This window comes from Cornus florida, unplaced genomic scaffold, assembly GCF_030987335.1.
Source record: "Cornus florida cultivar Cherokee Brave unplaced genomic scaffold, ASM3098733v1 CherokeeBrave_3.0.0_Hap2_Chr10, whole genome shotgun sequence".
Classification (NCBI taxonomy): domain Eukaryota; kingdom Viridiplantae; phylum Streptophyta; class Magnoliopsida; order Cornales; family Cornaceae; genus Cornus; species Cornus florida.
Genome location: NW_026775580.1, coordinates 94,485,380 through 94,500,993, shown reverse-complemented (window position 1 = coordinate 94,500,993; position 15,614 = coordinate 94,485,380). Strand labels below are relative to the sequence as shown.

The 15,614-nt window shown below is 37.3% G+C and overlaps 1 protein-coding gene across 1 annotated transcript; it reads left to right on the top strand.

Moving 5' to 3' along the window:
• Positions 1 to 12,976: 12,976 nt before the first annotated feature.
• LOC132279528 (ankyrin repeat-containing protein NPR4-like) lies at positions 12,977 to 13,606 on the top strand. Its single transcript, XM_059781522.1, has 2 exons — positions 12,977 to 13,336; positions 13,401 to 13,606. Exons 1-2 carry the CDS (start codon positions 13,002 to 13,004, stop codon positions 13,549 to 13,551), a joined length of 486 nt encoding a protein of 161 aa, XP_059637505.1. The 5' UTR covers positions 12,977 to 13,001; the 3' UTR covers positions 13,552 to 13,606.
• The last annotated feature ends 2,008 nt before the right edge of the window (positions 13,607 to 15,614 follow it).

The window sequence follows — 15,614 nt, the reverse complement described above, 5'->3', positions numbered from 1 at the left end:
TAGACTTTGTTTCAACCCATACAACGACTTTTTCAGTTTGCAAACCCAATTTTTCTTTCCAACAACCTTGAATCCATCTGGTTAAAACATATAGTTTTCCTCCAAATCACCATGTAAGAAAGCAGTTTTGACATCGAGTTGAGCTAACTCGAGATCAAACTGTGCAACCAAAGTTAGCAAAATACGAATGGAAGAGTGTAATTTCACAACAGGTGAGAGTACCTCATTATAGTCAATCCCTTCCTTTTGCGCATAGCCTTTCGCCACCAATTTAGCTTTGAATCTCACACTGTCTTGCCCTGAAGAGCCTTCCTTCTTGGTATATACCCACTTGCACCTTAAAGCCTTCTTCTCCTTTGGAAGCTAGACCAATTCCCAAGTCCGATTCATATGAAGAGACTGCATCTCCTCGTCCATTGCTTTATTCCAATCTACACTTTTTAAACTTCTGACAGCTTCTTTATAGGTAGATGAAATGTCATCATCAACTATGGGTAGTGCGTATGCCACAATGTCAGTAAATCATGCAGGTTTCTTTATTTCTCTTTTTGATCTACCAACTGTAATAGAATATGGTTGCTGTAGAGTCTCTTGGGTAGGAGCCTCCTCCTCATCTGTACCTATTTCTTCATCATCTGTATTACTTACAGGTTTAGTTGGAACAATTGGAGCCTCAAGCTCCACCTACTGCGAAACTTATTTGGTCTTGTTCTCTATAAGAGAATTTTTTAGCATCAAAGACTCATCGAATGTAACATCCCTGCTATTAATGATTTTTTTCAACTCGAGGCACCAAAGTCTATACCCCTTTACACCTTCACTATAGCCTAAAAATATGGCTTTCTTGGCTCTAGGATCCAACTTACTCTCTTTAATTTGAAAGTAGGTAGTACAATCAAATATTCGCAGAAAATCATAGTCTATAGCAGGTTTCCCATACCATACCTCCATGGGCGTTTTGCCCTCATTTGTAGCTGCAGGCAACTTGTTGATGAGATGGCATGCGTATGTCACAGCCTTAGCCCAAAATGCTTTGCCCAATCCAGCATTGGACAACATACATATAACCTTTTCTAGTAAGGTTCGATTCATGCGTTTTGCCACCCCATTCTGTTGTGGCGTGTCTTTGACTATAAAGTGTCAAACAATACCCTCGTTCTTGCATACTTGCAAGAATGGGTCTGATGTGTATTCACCGTCATTATCAGATCTGAGTCTTTTGATTTTTCTGCCAGTCTGGGTCTCCATCATCTTCTTCCACTTCAAGAACACTTTTAAGACTTCATCTTTATATTTCATGGAGTACACCCATACTCGTCTAAAGAAGTCATCAACAAATGAGACAAACCAATGCTTACCTCCCAAAGATGCAACTCTGGTAGGTCCCCAAACATCTGTGTGAACATAGTCAAGTATTCCCTTCGTGCGATGTACTGCAGTGCCAAACTTGACTCTCATCTGCTTGCCTAAAACACAATATTCACAAAATCCAAACTTATAGGTCTTGACACCTTTCAATAGACCCTGTTTCACTAGTCCCTACAAAGCCTTCTCACCTGCATGTCCCAAGCGTGCATGCCACAATTTGGTAGTATCTGATGCATCTGTTTCTGAACTGTCTGCAACAGTTGCTGTGCATGTAACTGTATTTCCAAGGAGAAAATACAAATTACTCTCCCGCGTACCTTTCATCACAACTAGAGCTCCATAGGTAACCTTCAGACCATCACCTTTCAGCATGATCTCATAGCCTTTTGCTGCCAATGATCCTAGTGAGATAAGATTTTTCTTCAAATCTGGTACATACCTATGATGTTTATGATTTTCAGCATTTTTCAATTTTCCAAAAATTTTGTCGCAGCAAGGGTATTTCGGTCTTTTCACGTTTCGCGTACGGGTATTTTGGTTGACTCCACTTGCATTTCGTATATTTTATTTTATGAGATTTATGTGGCATTTACTTGGTGGTGTATTACATGTATATAGGTGGTGAAAAGTAAAAGTAAAGGAAAAAGGAAAAGTCAAAGGTTGGTGGTGGGACCCACCACCATTGTTTAAGTGGTCTAGAGACCACCTTTGCTCCTTCATTTTTCTCTCTCACTCATGTAACTTCTTCCTCTCTCTCATTTCTCTTCTTTTTTCTTTTCTTTTTGAGAAGCAAGCTTTGAAGCTTGATTCTATTCTCATTTCTTGGTGATTTTAAGGGTTGTTTGAGGCGAAACGGAGAGCACGACGAGTTCTACGCGTGAGTACCAACAATTTCAGATTTGGTGCTTCCTTTGGATTCCGAAAATCTAGACCCATTTCGAGGGTTTTGCTCAAATTCGAGGTAGGGGCCCTTAATCTAAGAAATCTTGTGCTTTAGTGAGTTGATCTACTTGATTTGTGTCTTAGAATGCTTAATTATGTTAATTATAGTTTAAATTGACTTGATTGAGATATGTGAACATGTGAGAATGTGTGTTAAATAGGTTGTATGAAAAACATGCTTATATGTTGAGTTCCTATGCCTATTATGTTTTTTTTTTTTTTTTTGGAATTTATGCCTATTATGTTGTTAACATGCTATAAATGATGTATGAAAACATGCTTAATTGTGTTGTGAGAAATTTTTTAGTATCATTGTGATAAAAGTATGAGACACATATGCACATCATTGGGTTTGTAAGGAAGGAATCGTTTTGAATTGAAAAAAAAAAAGAAAAAGAAAAAAAAAAAGGATTTTGGGGAAGAAATTTGAATAAAGTGCTTTGTGAAAACCCGGTCGCCGCGGGGGTACCAAAGGGCTGGAAGGTTAATATAGCCTAGAGGAAACTAGGGAGATTGCCCTAGCGTGGTTGAGCTAGTTGGGCCCCATAATGACGCCGCGGGGTTACCAAGGGTCAGGGACACTAGCCAATCCTTCTCTTGTGTCACTGCGGGGTCACCAAAGGGTGGGTTATATTAACAGTTTACAAGTGATGGTTTTGATTATGAAAACGGGGAGCGATATCGGCATGCATTGCATTCCCATTGCATTATGTTACTTATGTTGAGATTGATTATTATGTTGTGGTTTCCCTACATGGCCTGATCCCCATTCCCATTGCTCTATTCTATGTTTGGATTCACGGGGACACAAGAAGTGTGTCTTAAGTGCTACCTACTGAGCGATTCGTTCACCCTATTATAATTTTCATTTTTCAGGTTACGAAAATGAACTGGCGGATGAAAATCCACCCCAATTATGACGGAGTGATCGAAGTTCACTATTTTGTTATTTTATATTTTGGTCATTCTTTTGTATACTCAATGTTTTGGAAATGTAATCAGTGTTAACATTTATGGCCATGTAATTTGAGAATGAAGCTTACCTTTTATTTTATGTATATGAAACTAATGGAATCATTGTATATGTATAAAATTTTCATGAAACTGTACTAGATGTCGTAGTACATTGGTTGTGTGATGATATTCTATTTCATGGCCGTAAAATGACCCATTTTAGATTGTTTTGTTCAAGTTCGGAGCATTCTGAAGTCTTCATCTCAGTTTTCTTTCATTTCTATAAGTGCAGCATCTCAGTAATAGGTTCTAGGCTCGGAAGAGCCATTTCGGTCGACCGAAATGGCACATCGGTCGACCGAACCACCTGCAGACTCTCAGCATCTCCCTTTTAGGTCGACCGAAATGGGGTTCGGTCGACCGAATTATTTTCAGGCTCTCGGGATCTCCTGTTTCGGTCGACCGAAATGGGGTTCAGTCGACCAAACCACCTTCTCACTCTCAGGATTTCACTCTTGGCCTTCATGTTTTGAAAAGGGCTTGCTTCGGTCGACCGAAGCTCCACTTCGGTCTACTGAAATGCATTTGTTAGCCCACTTTGCTCTTCTTTCCATGTTCTTTTACTCTCGACTCTTGGGAATTTGTTTTGAGCCCTTATGAAACTTAATGATGATGCAAAAGGTGATGTTTGAAGCTAGAAATGATGAGTTTGACCTAGTGACCTCGGGTTTGAGTCAGGACCCGGTTAACGGTTCGGACCTTTGGGGCTTCGAGAACTCTGACTGTTCCATTGTGCAACTTCAAACGAATCTTTCTTATCCCCCTTGTTTGAAGGCATTATCATTGCCCATGAAAACAGCTCCACCATTCCTAAAAACTGGAGAACCACTCCCGGTTTGGATACATATTGTGACGTTTCCGATTTTCACAATTTTTAATTTTTTCAGAATTTTGTCACCGCAAGGGCATTTTCGTCTTTTCACATTATGTGTTCGGGATTGTGGTTGGGTCCATTTGCATTGTGTACATTTTTAAATTATGTGGATTGAGTAGTTTTTGCATTTAGTGCACTCGTGTGTGTATGTGGTGTAGAATTAAAGCAAAAAGAAAAAGGAAAAAGAAAAGAAATAGTGGCGAGACCCACCACCATCCCAAATTTGAGTTAGAGACCATATTTTTTGTCTCTTACTTCTCTCTTTCCCGTGCCTCTCTCTCTCTCTCCCTCTTGCTCCTTGTTTTTCTTTTTCATTTTGGTTTCCAATCTTAGAAACAAGATAACTCACTTAATGCTTGGAGAAATTGAGAGCCGTTTGAGGCAAAACGAAGAGCATGACGAGCTCTACGCATTCATACGAGCAATCTCATATTTGGTGCCCTCCTTGATTTTTGAATTCCTTGACCCATTTCAAGGGTTTTGTGTTAATTTGAGGTAGGGACTTCCTAATTCACATTATTCATGCACCTTTGTGAGTTAATCTACATGAATTGTGTTATAGCATGCTTATTTGTGTTAATTGTAGCCTAAATTGTCTTGGTTGTATATATGTGAATATGTGAAGACATGTCTTGATTGTGCTATACGAGAAGCATACTTATATAATGAGTTTTATGCCTATTGTATTGTTCATATGCTGTAAATGGTGTATGAATGCATGCCCTATTGTATTTTGTGATAATTCATTATTGTTTAAATATTAAAAGTATGTTTAAATATTAAAAGTATGAGAACATGCTTACTTGTGTGGTGTCAAATTCCTCATTTTCATAGTATTGAGATCATGAAACATGCATATACACCATTGGGTTGCATGAAGGGAAGAAACTGTTTTTGAAATGAAAATAGGGAGTTTTGGGAAAGAATTTATTGATGAAAGTGTTTTGATAAAACCCGGTCGCTGCGGAGTCACCAACGGGCCGGTAGGTTAATGTAACCTAGAGGGAACTAGGGAGATTGCCCTAGTGTGGTTGAGCTATCTGGGCCCCATAATGACGCTGCAGAGTCACCAAAGGTCAGGGACAGTAGCCAATCCTTCTCTCGGCGCTGTGGAGTCACCAAAGGGGGTTACATTAATAGTTTGAAAGCGATGATTCTAATTGTGAAAAGGGGGAGCGACATCGGCATGCATTGCATCTTATTATTTGTGTTGAGAATGATAACCATGTAGTATTCTCACCTATATTGTATGACCCCAACTCCTATTGGCCAATTCTTTGTTTTGGATTCACGGGGTCTCATGAGGTGCGTCTTAGGCACCACCTACTGAGCAATTTGCTCACCTCACTATATATTATATTTTTCAGGTCATGGCAAGGAATTGGTGGATGATAATCCACCACAGAGCTAAGGGAACTTAAAGGCATTTTTGAATGTATTTTGTGGGACTTGAACTATTCTTGTAGAGTGCATGACATAAAATGTATTATTTTGCAATATGTGAATTATTTGGATTTATCATGTATATGGTCATTTGGGTAATGTAATTAAATTCGTATCATGTTAATTCCCGTATATCATATAACGTGTTGTAAATTACGTTATCAACGTGGTGGTTGTTATTACAATTTGATGTTGAAGTATATTTTAATTTATGTACGTAAGTGTAATGGCGTGGATGGTTGAGCATCAAGTGTTTGGTTTTTCTTTGGACAGTGGCAACCGAGTCTGGATAACCTAAACCAGTCGACGTGTGGCATCCCATACGTCGATCGGTATCCTGACAGTAAGCATTTTTAACGTGAAAAGACTGTTTTACCCTCGGATGATTTTGGGTCTGGTAAGGACCCGTTTAATGATCCGGATCCATGAGGATTTGGGTCGTTCCATATGACCCCAACTCCTATTGGCCAATTCTTTGTTTTGGATTCACGGGGTCTCATGAGGTGCGTCTTAGGCGCCACCTACTGAGCAATTTGCTCACCTCACTATATATTATATTTTTCAGGTCATGGCAAGGAATTGGCGGATGATAATCCACCACAGAGCTAAGGGAACTTAAAGGCATTTTTAATGTATTTTGTGGGACTTGAACTATTCTTGTAGAGTGCATGACACAAAATGTATTATTTTGCAACATGTGAATTATTTGGATTTATTATGTATATGGCTATTTGGGTAATGTAATTAAATTTGTATCATGTTAATTCCCGTATATCATATAACGTGTTGTAAATTACGTTATCAACGTGGTGGTTGTTATTACAATTTGATGTTGAAGTATATTTTAATTTATGTACATAAGTGTAATGGCGTGGGTGGTTGAGCATCAAGTGTTTGGTTTTTCTTTGGATAGTAGCAACCGACTGGATAACCTAAACCAGTCGTCGTGTGGCATCCCATACGTCGATCGGTATCCTGACAGTAAGCATTTTTAATGTAAAATGACCGTGTTACCCTTGTATGTCTTTGGGTAGGGTGAGGACTCGTTTAATGATCGGGATCCATGAGGAGCTGGGTCGTTACACATATGATAGGAACAACCCGAATCCAAAATCCATTCATGAGAACTAGATCCAACTGATACAGTCAAAGCAAACTCTGCAGTTTCATCGTTACTGCTTACAATGTTGGCGGCAATCATTTTGTCAGCCCTATTTTTCAACTTAGGATAATACTTCTTCCAATGCCCTTTATTGTGACAAAAGGCACATTAATCTTTGGCAAGATTTTTCCTGCCCGAAGTTGATGCTCCTCTTAATTTGGATTGAGATCTTCCACGGCTACTAGACTTCTTCTGATCTGTTCTACCACGTACTGTTCGAGCTTCAGCTGTTGAGTCTCTATGAACTTTCTTATCCTTCTTGCGAAGCTTATTATTCATGAGAGTATTAAAGACATCAACATATATAATTTCTTCTTTTCCATACAGTAGTGTGGTAATAAGATGTTCATATGAATCAGGCAGAGAATTCAACAATAGTAATGATTTATCCTCATTATCAATTTTAACATTCAAATTTTGCAAATCAGCAAGAATTTTGTTAAAATTGTCCAGATGCTTGGTGATAGACATACTTTTTTTATAATCAAACCGGAAGAGCTTCTTCTTCAAATAGAGCCGATTTTCAATGCTCTTTGTCATATATTTGTCCTTTAGTTACGTCCAAAGCTTGTTTGCTGAAACTTCATGCATGAAAAGATATTTCTGATCCTTCCTGAGATAAAGCCGAATTTGACCACAAGCCTTACGATTGATCTTTTTCCAATCTTCTTTCTCCATATCTTCTGGTTTCTCCACCCTCAGAGCAGTGTCTAACTCTTGTTGAGTCAGAACATCCAAAACTTTTCATTGCCACATGCTGAAGTTGTTTCGCCCATCAAATTTTTCAATATCAAATTTTACGATTGCCATCTTTTTTTTTTTTTCAACGATCACGATCATCCAAAAGAAATTGTGAATAGTATCTGGATAGAAAATGAACTTGGGGCTCTGATATCAATTTGTTATGCAGAAGCGTGAAACAAATAATAACAAAGGATAAATAAAAGCAAAACACACACAGGGAAGACAATGATTTATGTGGTTCGGTAATGTGCCTACGTCCATGAGAGCTCAAGATCAATGTTTGGAAATATCAAAACCCAAAAAGGTTACAAAGGGCTCATGACACTCAACGCTCACTGAAGCTCATTCAGCGTATTCTTGGATATTTTATAAAGTCTTCAAACGTTCTATATTTATAGGAAAATTGATGCATGAGTTTAGCTGAAATGCCGATAGTGGAGAGCTGATAACAAGGATGGTGGCAGACCCAAGTCTGGCAACGTCTGCCAAAACAGTAACCCACTTTGCAGACCCACCTTTGACCACGTTTGCCAAAATAATAACCCATGTCACAAACCCACGTCTGACCACGTCTGACAAAACAACGAGAGTGGCAGAGTATCCTAAACCACTATACTTTGAGCCAATAAAACGTGGTAATAAGGGGTAGTGGCAGACCCACGTCTGACTCACGTCTGCCAACCCACATCTGCCATAATCAACAGTTAGTTCTATTTTGGTTATGTGGGTACTCCTTCTGTGTTTTCTTTGTAAGTGTTCGTTTGGCTGTTGTTTATTGCTAGTTAAAAAAAAAAAAAATGTATTTGTAATTTTTTCAACTATATTTCTCACATTCATTTCAGCGAAAAACTCTTTTGTAATTCCGAATTCCACATTGTAACCAAAAATTCTGTTTGAACAAATTTAAATCCCCTCAAACTACACGCATCAATTAAGTTAAGTGGAACCCAAATGCATGGGTTTATGGTTCACCGGGTTAACCCGTTACAACTAGGCCACCCATTATTGTTATTAGTAGTGTGTTCAAGTTTTTTTTTTTCAACGGGGCCACCGATTGAAATTAGGGTTGCAAGTTAGGCCGAACCCAGCCCAGTCCCAACCCAACCTCAACCAGAATCGGGTTGGGTTGGGCCAGCCCGAATTATACCTAACATGGGTTATGGTCATAACCCAGCCCGAATATTTTTAGGTGGGTTGGGTCGGGTTGACTGGTTGAGATTGTTTTTTTTTTTTTTTTTTCCCGGAAATTTATATATATATATATATATATATATATATATATATATTATATTTGATTATATTATTATTAAAAAATAAATTATATATACCTATATAAATCTATATATTATATATTTTATTTAGGGCAAATCATTTTAGCCTCCCCATTCGCCTCCATCTCTATTCTCTCTGAACTTCCCCCCTCCTCTGTCTCTCTTTCTCTGTGCAACTACAAACTACAAAATTTACAAGAATCAGAACTTCAAAACCCATATATTTCAGTTTTATCTATCTGTCTGCAAGAATCAAAAGTTCAAAACCCATATCGCCCGCTGTAAGAATCAAAACCCAGATCTTTCAAAACCTAGATCTGCAAGAATCAAAACCCAACTGCAAGAATCAAAACCCATATCGCCCGCCGCAAGAATCAAAACCCAGATTTGCAAGAATCAAAACCCAACTGCAAGAATCAAAAGTTCAAAACCTATATATTTCAGTTTTATTTCTCTGGCTGCAAAAATCAAAAGTTCAAAACCCATATCGCCCGCTGCAAGAATCAAAACCCAGATCTGCAAGAATCAAAAGTTCAACTGCAAAAATCAAAAATCAAAACCCAGATCTTTCAGTTTCCATCGCCCGCTGTTCTAGTTCGGGTTTGCTGTTCACAAGCTTCTGCCACTGTCTCTCAACTCTCAAGCTTGCCCCCCTCTCTCTCTTTGCAACTGCTAACTTGAATGTACGGGGACGACGGTAGAGAGAGAAAGAGGGAGGGGAGAGAAAAATGAATATTTTTTTTTTAATTTTGGATTAGGTTCGGGTTGAGCCCGAGCCCAACCCGAATATGTCTGGGTTTTGACAAAAATCAACCCGAACATGAACCCAATTTGTAAACTTAAAGCCCAAATTTCAAATTTTCGGGTTGGGCTGGGTTCGCTCGCTCAAGTTGCAGCCCTAATTGAAATGAAGCATACCAATAGTGTTCAAGGGCTTTTTTTTCACGCATCTTGATTTACAATGCACTTCCTTTCCTTCTTGTAAAGCCGAGAGCACTGCACAAGACTGAACCACAAAAGGGAAAGTATAGTTGTCGGATAAGAGCCCATGCATGTTTCTATAAAGAATTATAGCTTCTTCGCAAGGACCCAAATGGGCATAACCACGAATCAAGGAGTTCCAAAGGAACACATCTCTGTGTTGCATTATGTCGAACAGTTTACGGGCATAGTCCATGGAGGTGGCTTGGCAGGAAGCTAAGGTGATGAGTTTTGTTGATAAGAAGAGTTTAGTGGGGAACGTCAGAGCAATAGCTATAAGGGCATCTTCATTCTAAAGGGATTTTTTATAGCAGAAAACTATAAAAAATTCACAAGGACCTGATTCGGCATAACCATGAATCAAGGTGTTGCAAAGGAACACATCTCTGTGGACCGTGGTGCATTACGTCCAACAGTTGATCAGTTTGATTCTCCAAAACGATGGGATGGCACTAATTAAGGGCACATGCATCTTGACTGATAATGATATATTTATATGTGCGCGCGTGCTCTCTATGTAGGTTTGTAGCAAAGTGCTTCATATTACTTATCAAATTCCCTCATCAAACAATTAAGGGCATATGCATCACATTAATATATAGTAATAATATCTATCAGCATATACACATACATATCTATATATACATATATATAGTACTGATTGATCACCACTTGTGAATTAGAATGACATCATCTTCCATCTCAAAACAACAGTCTCACACCGATATCAGTGTGACTTGAGCGGTGGAACGCCTGGTAAGGTTTCTGACATACCTCTGCTGTCTAAAATTAAACATCAATTGAGAAACCAAAAAGTTTTTTTTTTTTGTTTTGTTTTGTTTTTGATAATTAAGTAAAATGTTGTTTGTTTATTAGTTTTAATTTGAGTACATTATAGACTATAGTACTATTTATCGTGAAGCACATGCATGTATGAATGTAAAATGATAGAAACTAAATGGGATGTCAAATTGTCATTGAGTAATTTTAAACTTGAGCTAAAGTAGTCAACTTGTTCTAAAGTAAATATTGTTAGCTTGAATTGTTAACTCCTAAAAAGTGAAGCTGTTTGTTTGGAAAATATAAATATTATCCCGGTGGTTGATGATATATATGCATATTTATAAGACGAAAAAAATGAGATATAAAGTGGGGAAACAATATATGGGTGCTGAAAAAAAGTTGGATTTCCATTTGATCTAAATTACCTAATTAAATGATCTAATTAATTGTGATTTGTACATGCATGAAATGAATTAGACTTGAGAAGGTACCTGCCGGTGTACAAAGCTACAATGAAAGGCGACTAGGAGAGTGCGAAAAGATTGCTGGCACAAGATGAAGATGCATCATGCATTGACAGCCTATGTCACTGCAAACAACGAAACACTACTACACAGAGCAGTTGGGACAGGTAAAGCAATTCATTTTGTGGAGAAGTTGGTAGAACTAATGCCATGGGAGGCACTTGCTATACATAACTATCCAAGCGAGACAGCCCTCATCACTGCAGCCAGGTTGGGCAACACAAAGGCCGCAATGATATTGGTGGACAAAAAACCAGCATTGCTTCAAATGAAGAACGACGGTTTGTTTCCAATCCACTTGGCTGCTTTGTATGCGCACAAGGAAACGCTTTTATATTTAATGAAGGCCACAACCATACACTATCACCATCCCACTCCATTTGCAGATCAATATGCAGGTGTTCAGCTTCTGGTTCATGTAATATATTTTGGATTTTTAGGTCAGTAAGCTACCTTAATTAACTTATTCTCTTCTAGCTACCTAGTGCCTAGTAGGCTAGTACTACTATTTCTAATTTAGATCATGTATATATATAAATATACATATCAGTCAGTACTTGATGTGGTATGATCTGATGATTAGGTAATTTATTATTGTACTTTTACAGACGTGGCCCTGGATTTGGTTCAATCCCACCCTGATTTGGCTACATTCATGAAACTTGATAATGGTGATTATCCTCTGCTAGCAATAACCAAAAAGCCATCTGCATTTCCAAGTGGATGTAGCCTCAACTTTTGGCAGCGTTTCATCTATTCTCGTTAGTTAATTTCTCCAGTCCAGTGCTTTCTTCTTTTCTATACATTTGCAATCTTAATTACTTTTACCAACAACAATTAAGGGTACGACTGTGAATCAATTTTCACAATATATGGTGTCATAGTTACCTTAGTTTTTTTGGTTTTTTTTTTTTTTTTTTGTTTTTTTGGTTTTTTTTTTTAATAAGAAGTAGACTGGTCAAAGGATTTTCTAACAATTTGATTAAAAGTGGAAGCTATAAGTGTGTCCTCAGTTAATTTTCTGTATATACATTTTGTCTGGAAGGTGTTCCTGTGAGGTTGGAGAACTACTCTTAACAATCCAAATGCTGGTGACATTGAGAATCCAGCAGACAACTGTCAAAGGACAAAATTGCATGTCCTACTTGCCAAAGGGATGGAATTAGGTGAGACACAACAAGTTTCCATTTAGGTGCACATAGTTTCAATTGAAGCATGTAACATCCTTTATTTACTATCTGAATTGCAGGAACTCCTATCAAGCACATTTGAGAGGAAAATTTGAGGCATCTTCAAGCTCTTCAACTCGTCAAATGCTTGTGCCAAGGAATGTATTCATTTAGTGATTACTACGGAGCCGGGCAATTCTTCGAGAATGCATTTTTTGAGTGATGAGTCAGCAAGGATGGGTACTCATGAGGTTTCAGAAGAACTTGTGGATACAATTCCCGATTCAACTTGGTACTGTGATGCAGATGGTCGTTACATTTTTCAAATTGCAATTATAAACCGTAATGAAAATGTCTTCAACCTCATCTGTCAGATGAGTGAGCATAAGCAGTATATAACACGCTTTAGAGACCATTTTAATAACACAATATTGCACTTGGCCGGAAAGTTGGCGCCTCCACATAAACTCAATCTTGTTTCAGGTGCTGCTCTGCAGATGCAGCGATCAAACTCATTTCTCTTGTTTTTAATGGTGGTTCCCTTTTTTGCGTGAATTTTTTAGCCCCAAAATCATTTTTCACTTTAATTGAATTGTGTATAAAAAATTAATTTTCAAAATTTGACATTCCACTTCATATAAGAAGCATATCAAAGTTGTCCATTGTTTTGAAGTTATGGCTATCATACGGGAAGTGGAGAAGTTTGTTATCCCAGCCTACAAAGAAATGGAAAACAATGCTAAAAAAACTCCAGCAATGGTATTTAGTGAGGAACACGAGGACTTGGTAAGAGGAGGAGAGAAATGGATGAAAGAGACAGCAAATTCATGCACAATTGCAGCAGCACTCATTGCCACTGTAGTATTTGCAGCAGCTATTACTGTACCAGGTGGCAACAATGCAGTTGGCCTCCCAATGTTTTCCAAACAAATTGGCTTCATTATATTTGCAGTGTCAGATGCAATATCTCTCTTCACATCCACAGCTTCCTTGTTAATGTTCTTGTCCATCCTTACATCACGCTATGCAGAACAAGATTTTCTCTACAGTCTACCGAAAAGGTTGATAATCGGTCTTGTTACCTTGTTCCTCTCAATACACGCTCTGTCTTGTGTTTGGCCACAGAAAAGGATGGATTCTTATTCCAGTGGCTGCATTAGCCTGTTTACCAGTGATCTTATTTGATTCCTTACAATTCCCCCTACTAGTGGATGTGATCTCTTCGACATATGGTCCTGGCATTTTCGGTAAGCAAAGTGATCGTCCATTCTTCTAAGAGCACCAAAGATGGTGAAGGAGTTTAGGTTGCTGCTTCCAGGTACCCTGCATTTGAACCCAAAAAGTTATCAATGGAACAAATATTTTCAATAGCAGTATTTAAACATTCATTAATTCTATTTCCATTATATTTATTATTTACCAATATATAAGGAAAAGTTGAAGACAATGAAAACATTAACTTTTTAACAGCAAACATATTCATCCATTTATCAGTCTTTTAAGGTTCACCAAAAAGAGAGATTTAAAAACAAAAATATTACCAAACATCCATAGAAATTCAACTGTTTGCAGTCATAAAGGAACATAAATATTATATCTAAATCTAAGCCTGAATGGAATTTTCATATTTCATTTGTACATTATAGATTTCCAATTTAACTTGAAAGTAGTTCTGTGTTGCCAAGAAGAAGATAACTCCAGCCAATAATATAATGGATGAGTCCTATTCTCATCCTCTTCACAGATCTCAACATTAGCATCTTCCAAATCATGCCTCCAACTTTAAATTTTTGAATGAGAATAATGTTTTGTTTCACAGTGAATTGGAAAGAGAAAGAATGAAATAAGCAGCAGAACGAAGATACCACTGTGAAGAAATCAGAGAGACAGAGAGGAATCGTCAAAACCTCTTCAACTTCTTTTCATATTTATTTAGCGCAAAGTAAATATAATGATTTAGGTAATTACATGACAATTACACGATTTAAGTATTTATTTTCAATTTGATCGGACAGAGTATCATTACTCATACAAAAATATTGGCTTAAAAGGTTTTGAAAAGTGGTCTGCCAAACAAGGCCTTATGACCATTGCCCAAAATTCAAAATATTTTGGACCGTCGATCTATTGGACCAAGGTAAAAAAAAAAAAAAAATTTAAAAAAAGAATGGACACAATCCCTTTGGCGATAGCTGGACTCATCATCAGATACCGTGAGCAATACCAAGAAACTCTCACTTTCTTGCCAGAAAGGCCTTTGACGAGGTCATTGCCGATGGCCTAAGTTACTAAGATATATAATAATATATGTGAAGATTTCCATAATGTCAGATAGCTCTATATTGTTAATTTAATACAATTATTCATATTAATTGTATGATTCCTGAATAGACAAATTTACATTTCAGTAGTATGAAGTGGCAAATACATATATGTGTGTATTATAGGGCAAAGTTATCAACAGAACCTTATATAAACTATTTATTTTTATTTTTATTAACTATTGGATTAGAATGATTTTTGAAATTTACTAAATGCTGAATAATTAAGAGTAGTGGCGGCGTGTTGTTTGCTGCTTGATTTATTAATGATAAAAAAACATTGTTAGAGAGGGTTTTTTTAAGAATGATATTTTACCTAGTAATAAACGGAGTTCAAACCGTCTGTTGGATGTAATTGGTACCCATCAGTCTTTAATAAATTTAGTTTGCATTGATTTGTGAAAGAAACAGAAGAACCTGCCAAGAATTGATCATCTTTTCACCATTCCAAGTTTTTATCACTAGGCGACGGACATAGTGAGTCAGCTTGAGTTTGACATCAATAGCATTATCATATGTACGTGGATCCTCAATGCCACCTTTGGCTCCTCCAATTGTGAAACATATTAGTTGTCAACGTCTACATTACTGAATAAAATAAATGAAGTATTCTTATACTTAGCTTGAATTGTACATCAAAATCATTTAATTACAAGGAAAGTAGTACACAGTCCGTGTCGGACACGACATTTCATGAATAACTGTTTAAAAATTTTATAATTTGAAACTTTTTTAATTTTTCATGTTTCAGTTTTCCAACTACTCTAAAAATTTAGGCCCTGTTTGTTGTGTTTCGTGGAGCTCCAAAACGGACTTCCAAGCCAAAAAAAGTCATTCTAAAAAAAAATTGTGTTTGTCAAATTTCTTAAACGGGCATACAGAATAAGTGTAGTGGTCTAAAAGCCTATTCAACCGAAGCTACAAAAACTTGCTTTATAGATGGCCTTTCAGGAGCAAAATCACGTTTTAAGTAATTAATATATTTTTTTTACAAATTTGACCCTATATGTTGTCCTTA

Excerpts from the sequence above, each read along its gene's own strand:
- LOC132279528 (XM_059781522.1), top strand. The coding sequence starts at position 13,002 with ATGGAAAACAATGCTAAAAAAACTCCAGCAATGGTATTTAGTGAGGAA. Across the intron at positions 13,337-13,400 it reads CTCTACAGTCTACCGAAAAG|AAAAGGATGGATTCTTATTC; the intron begins GTTGATAATCGG and ends GTTTGGCCACAG.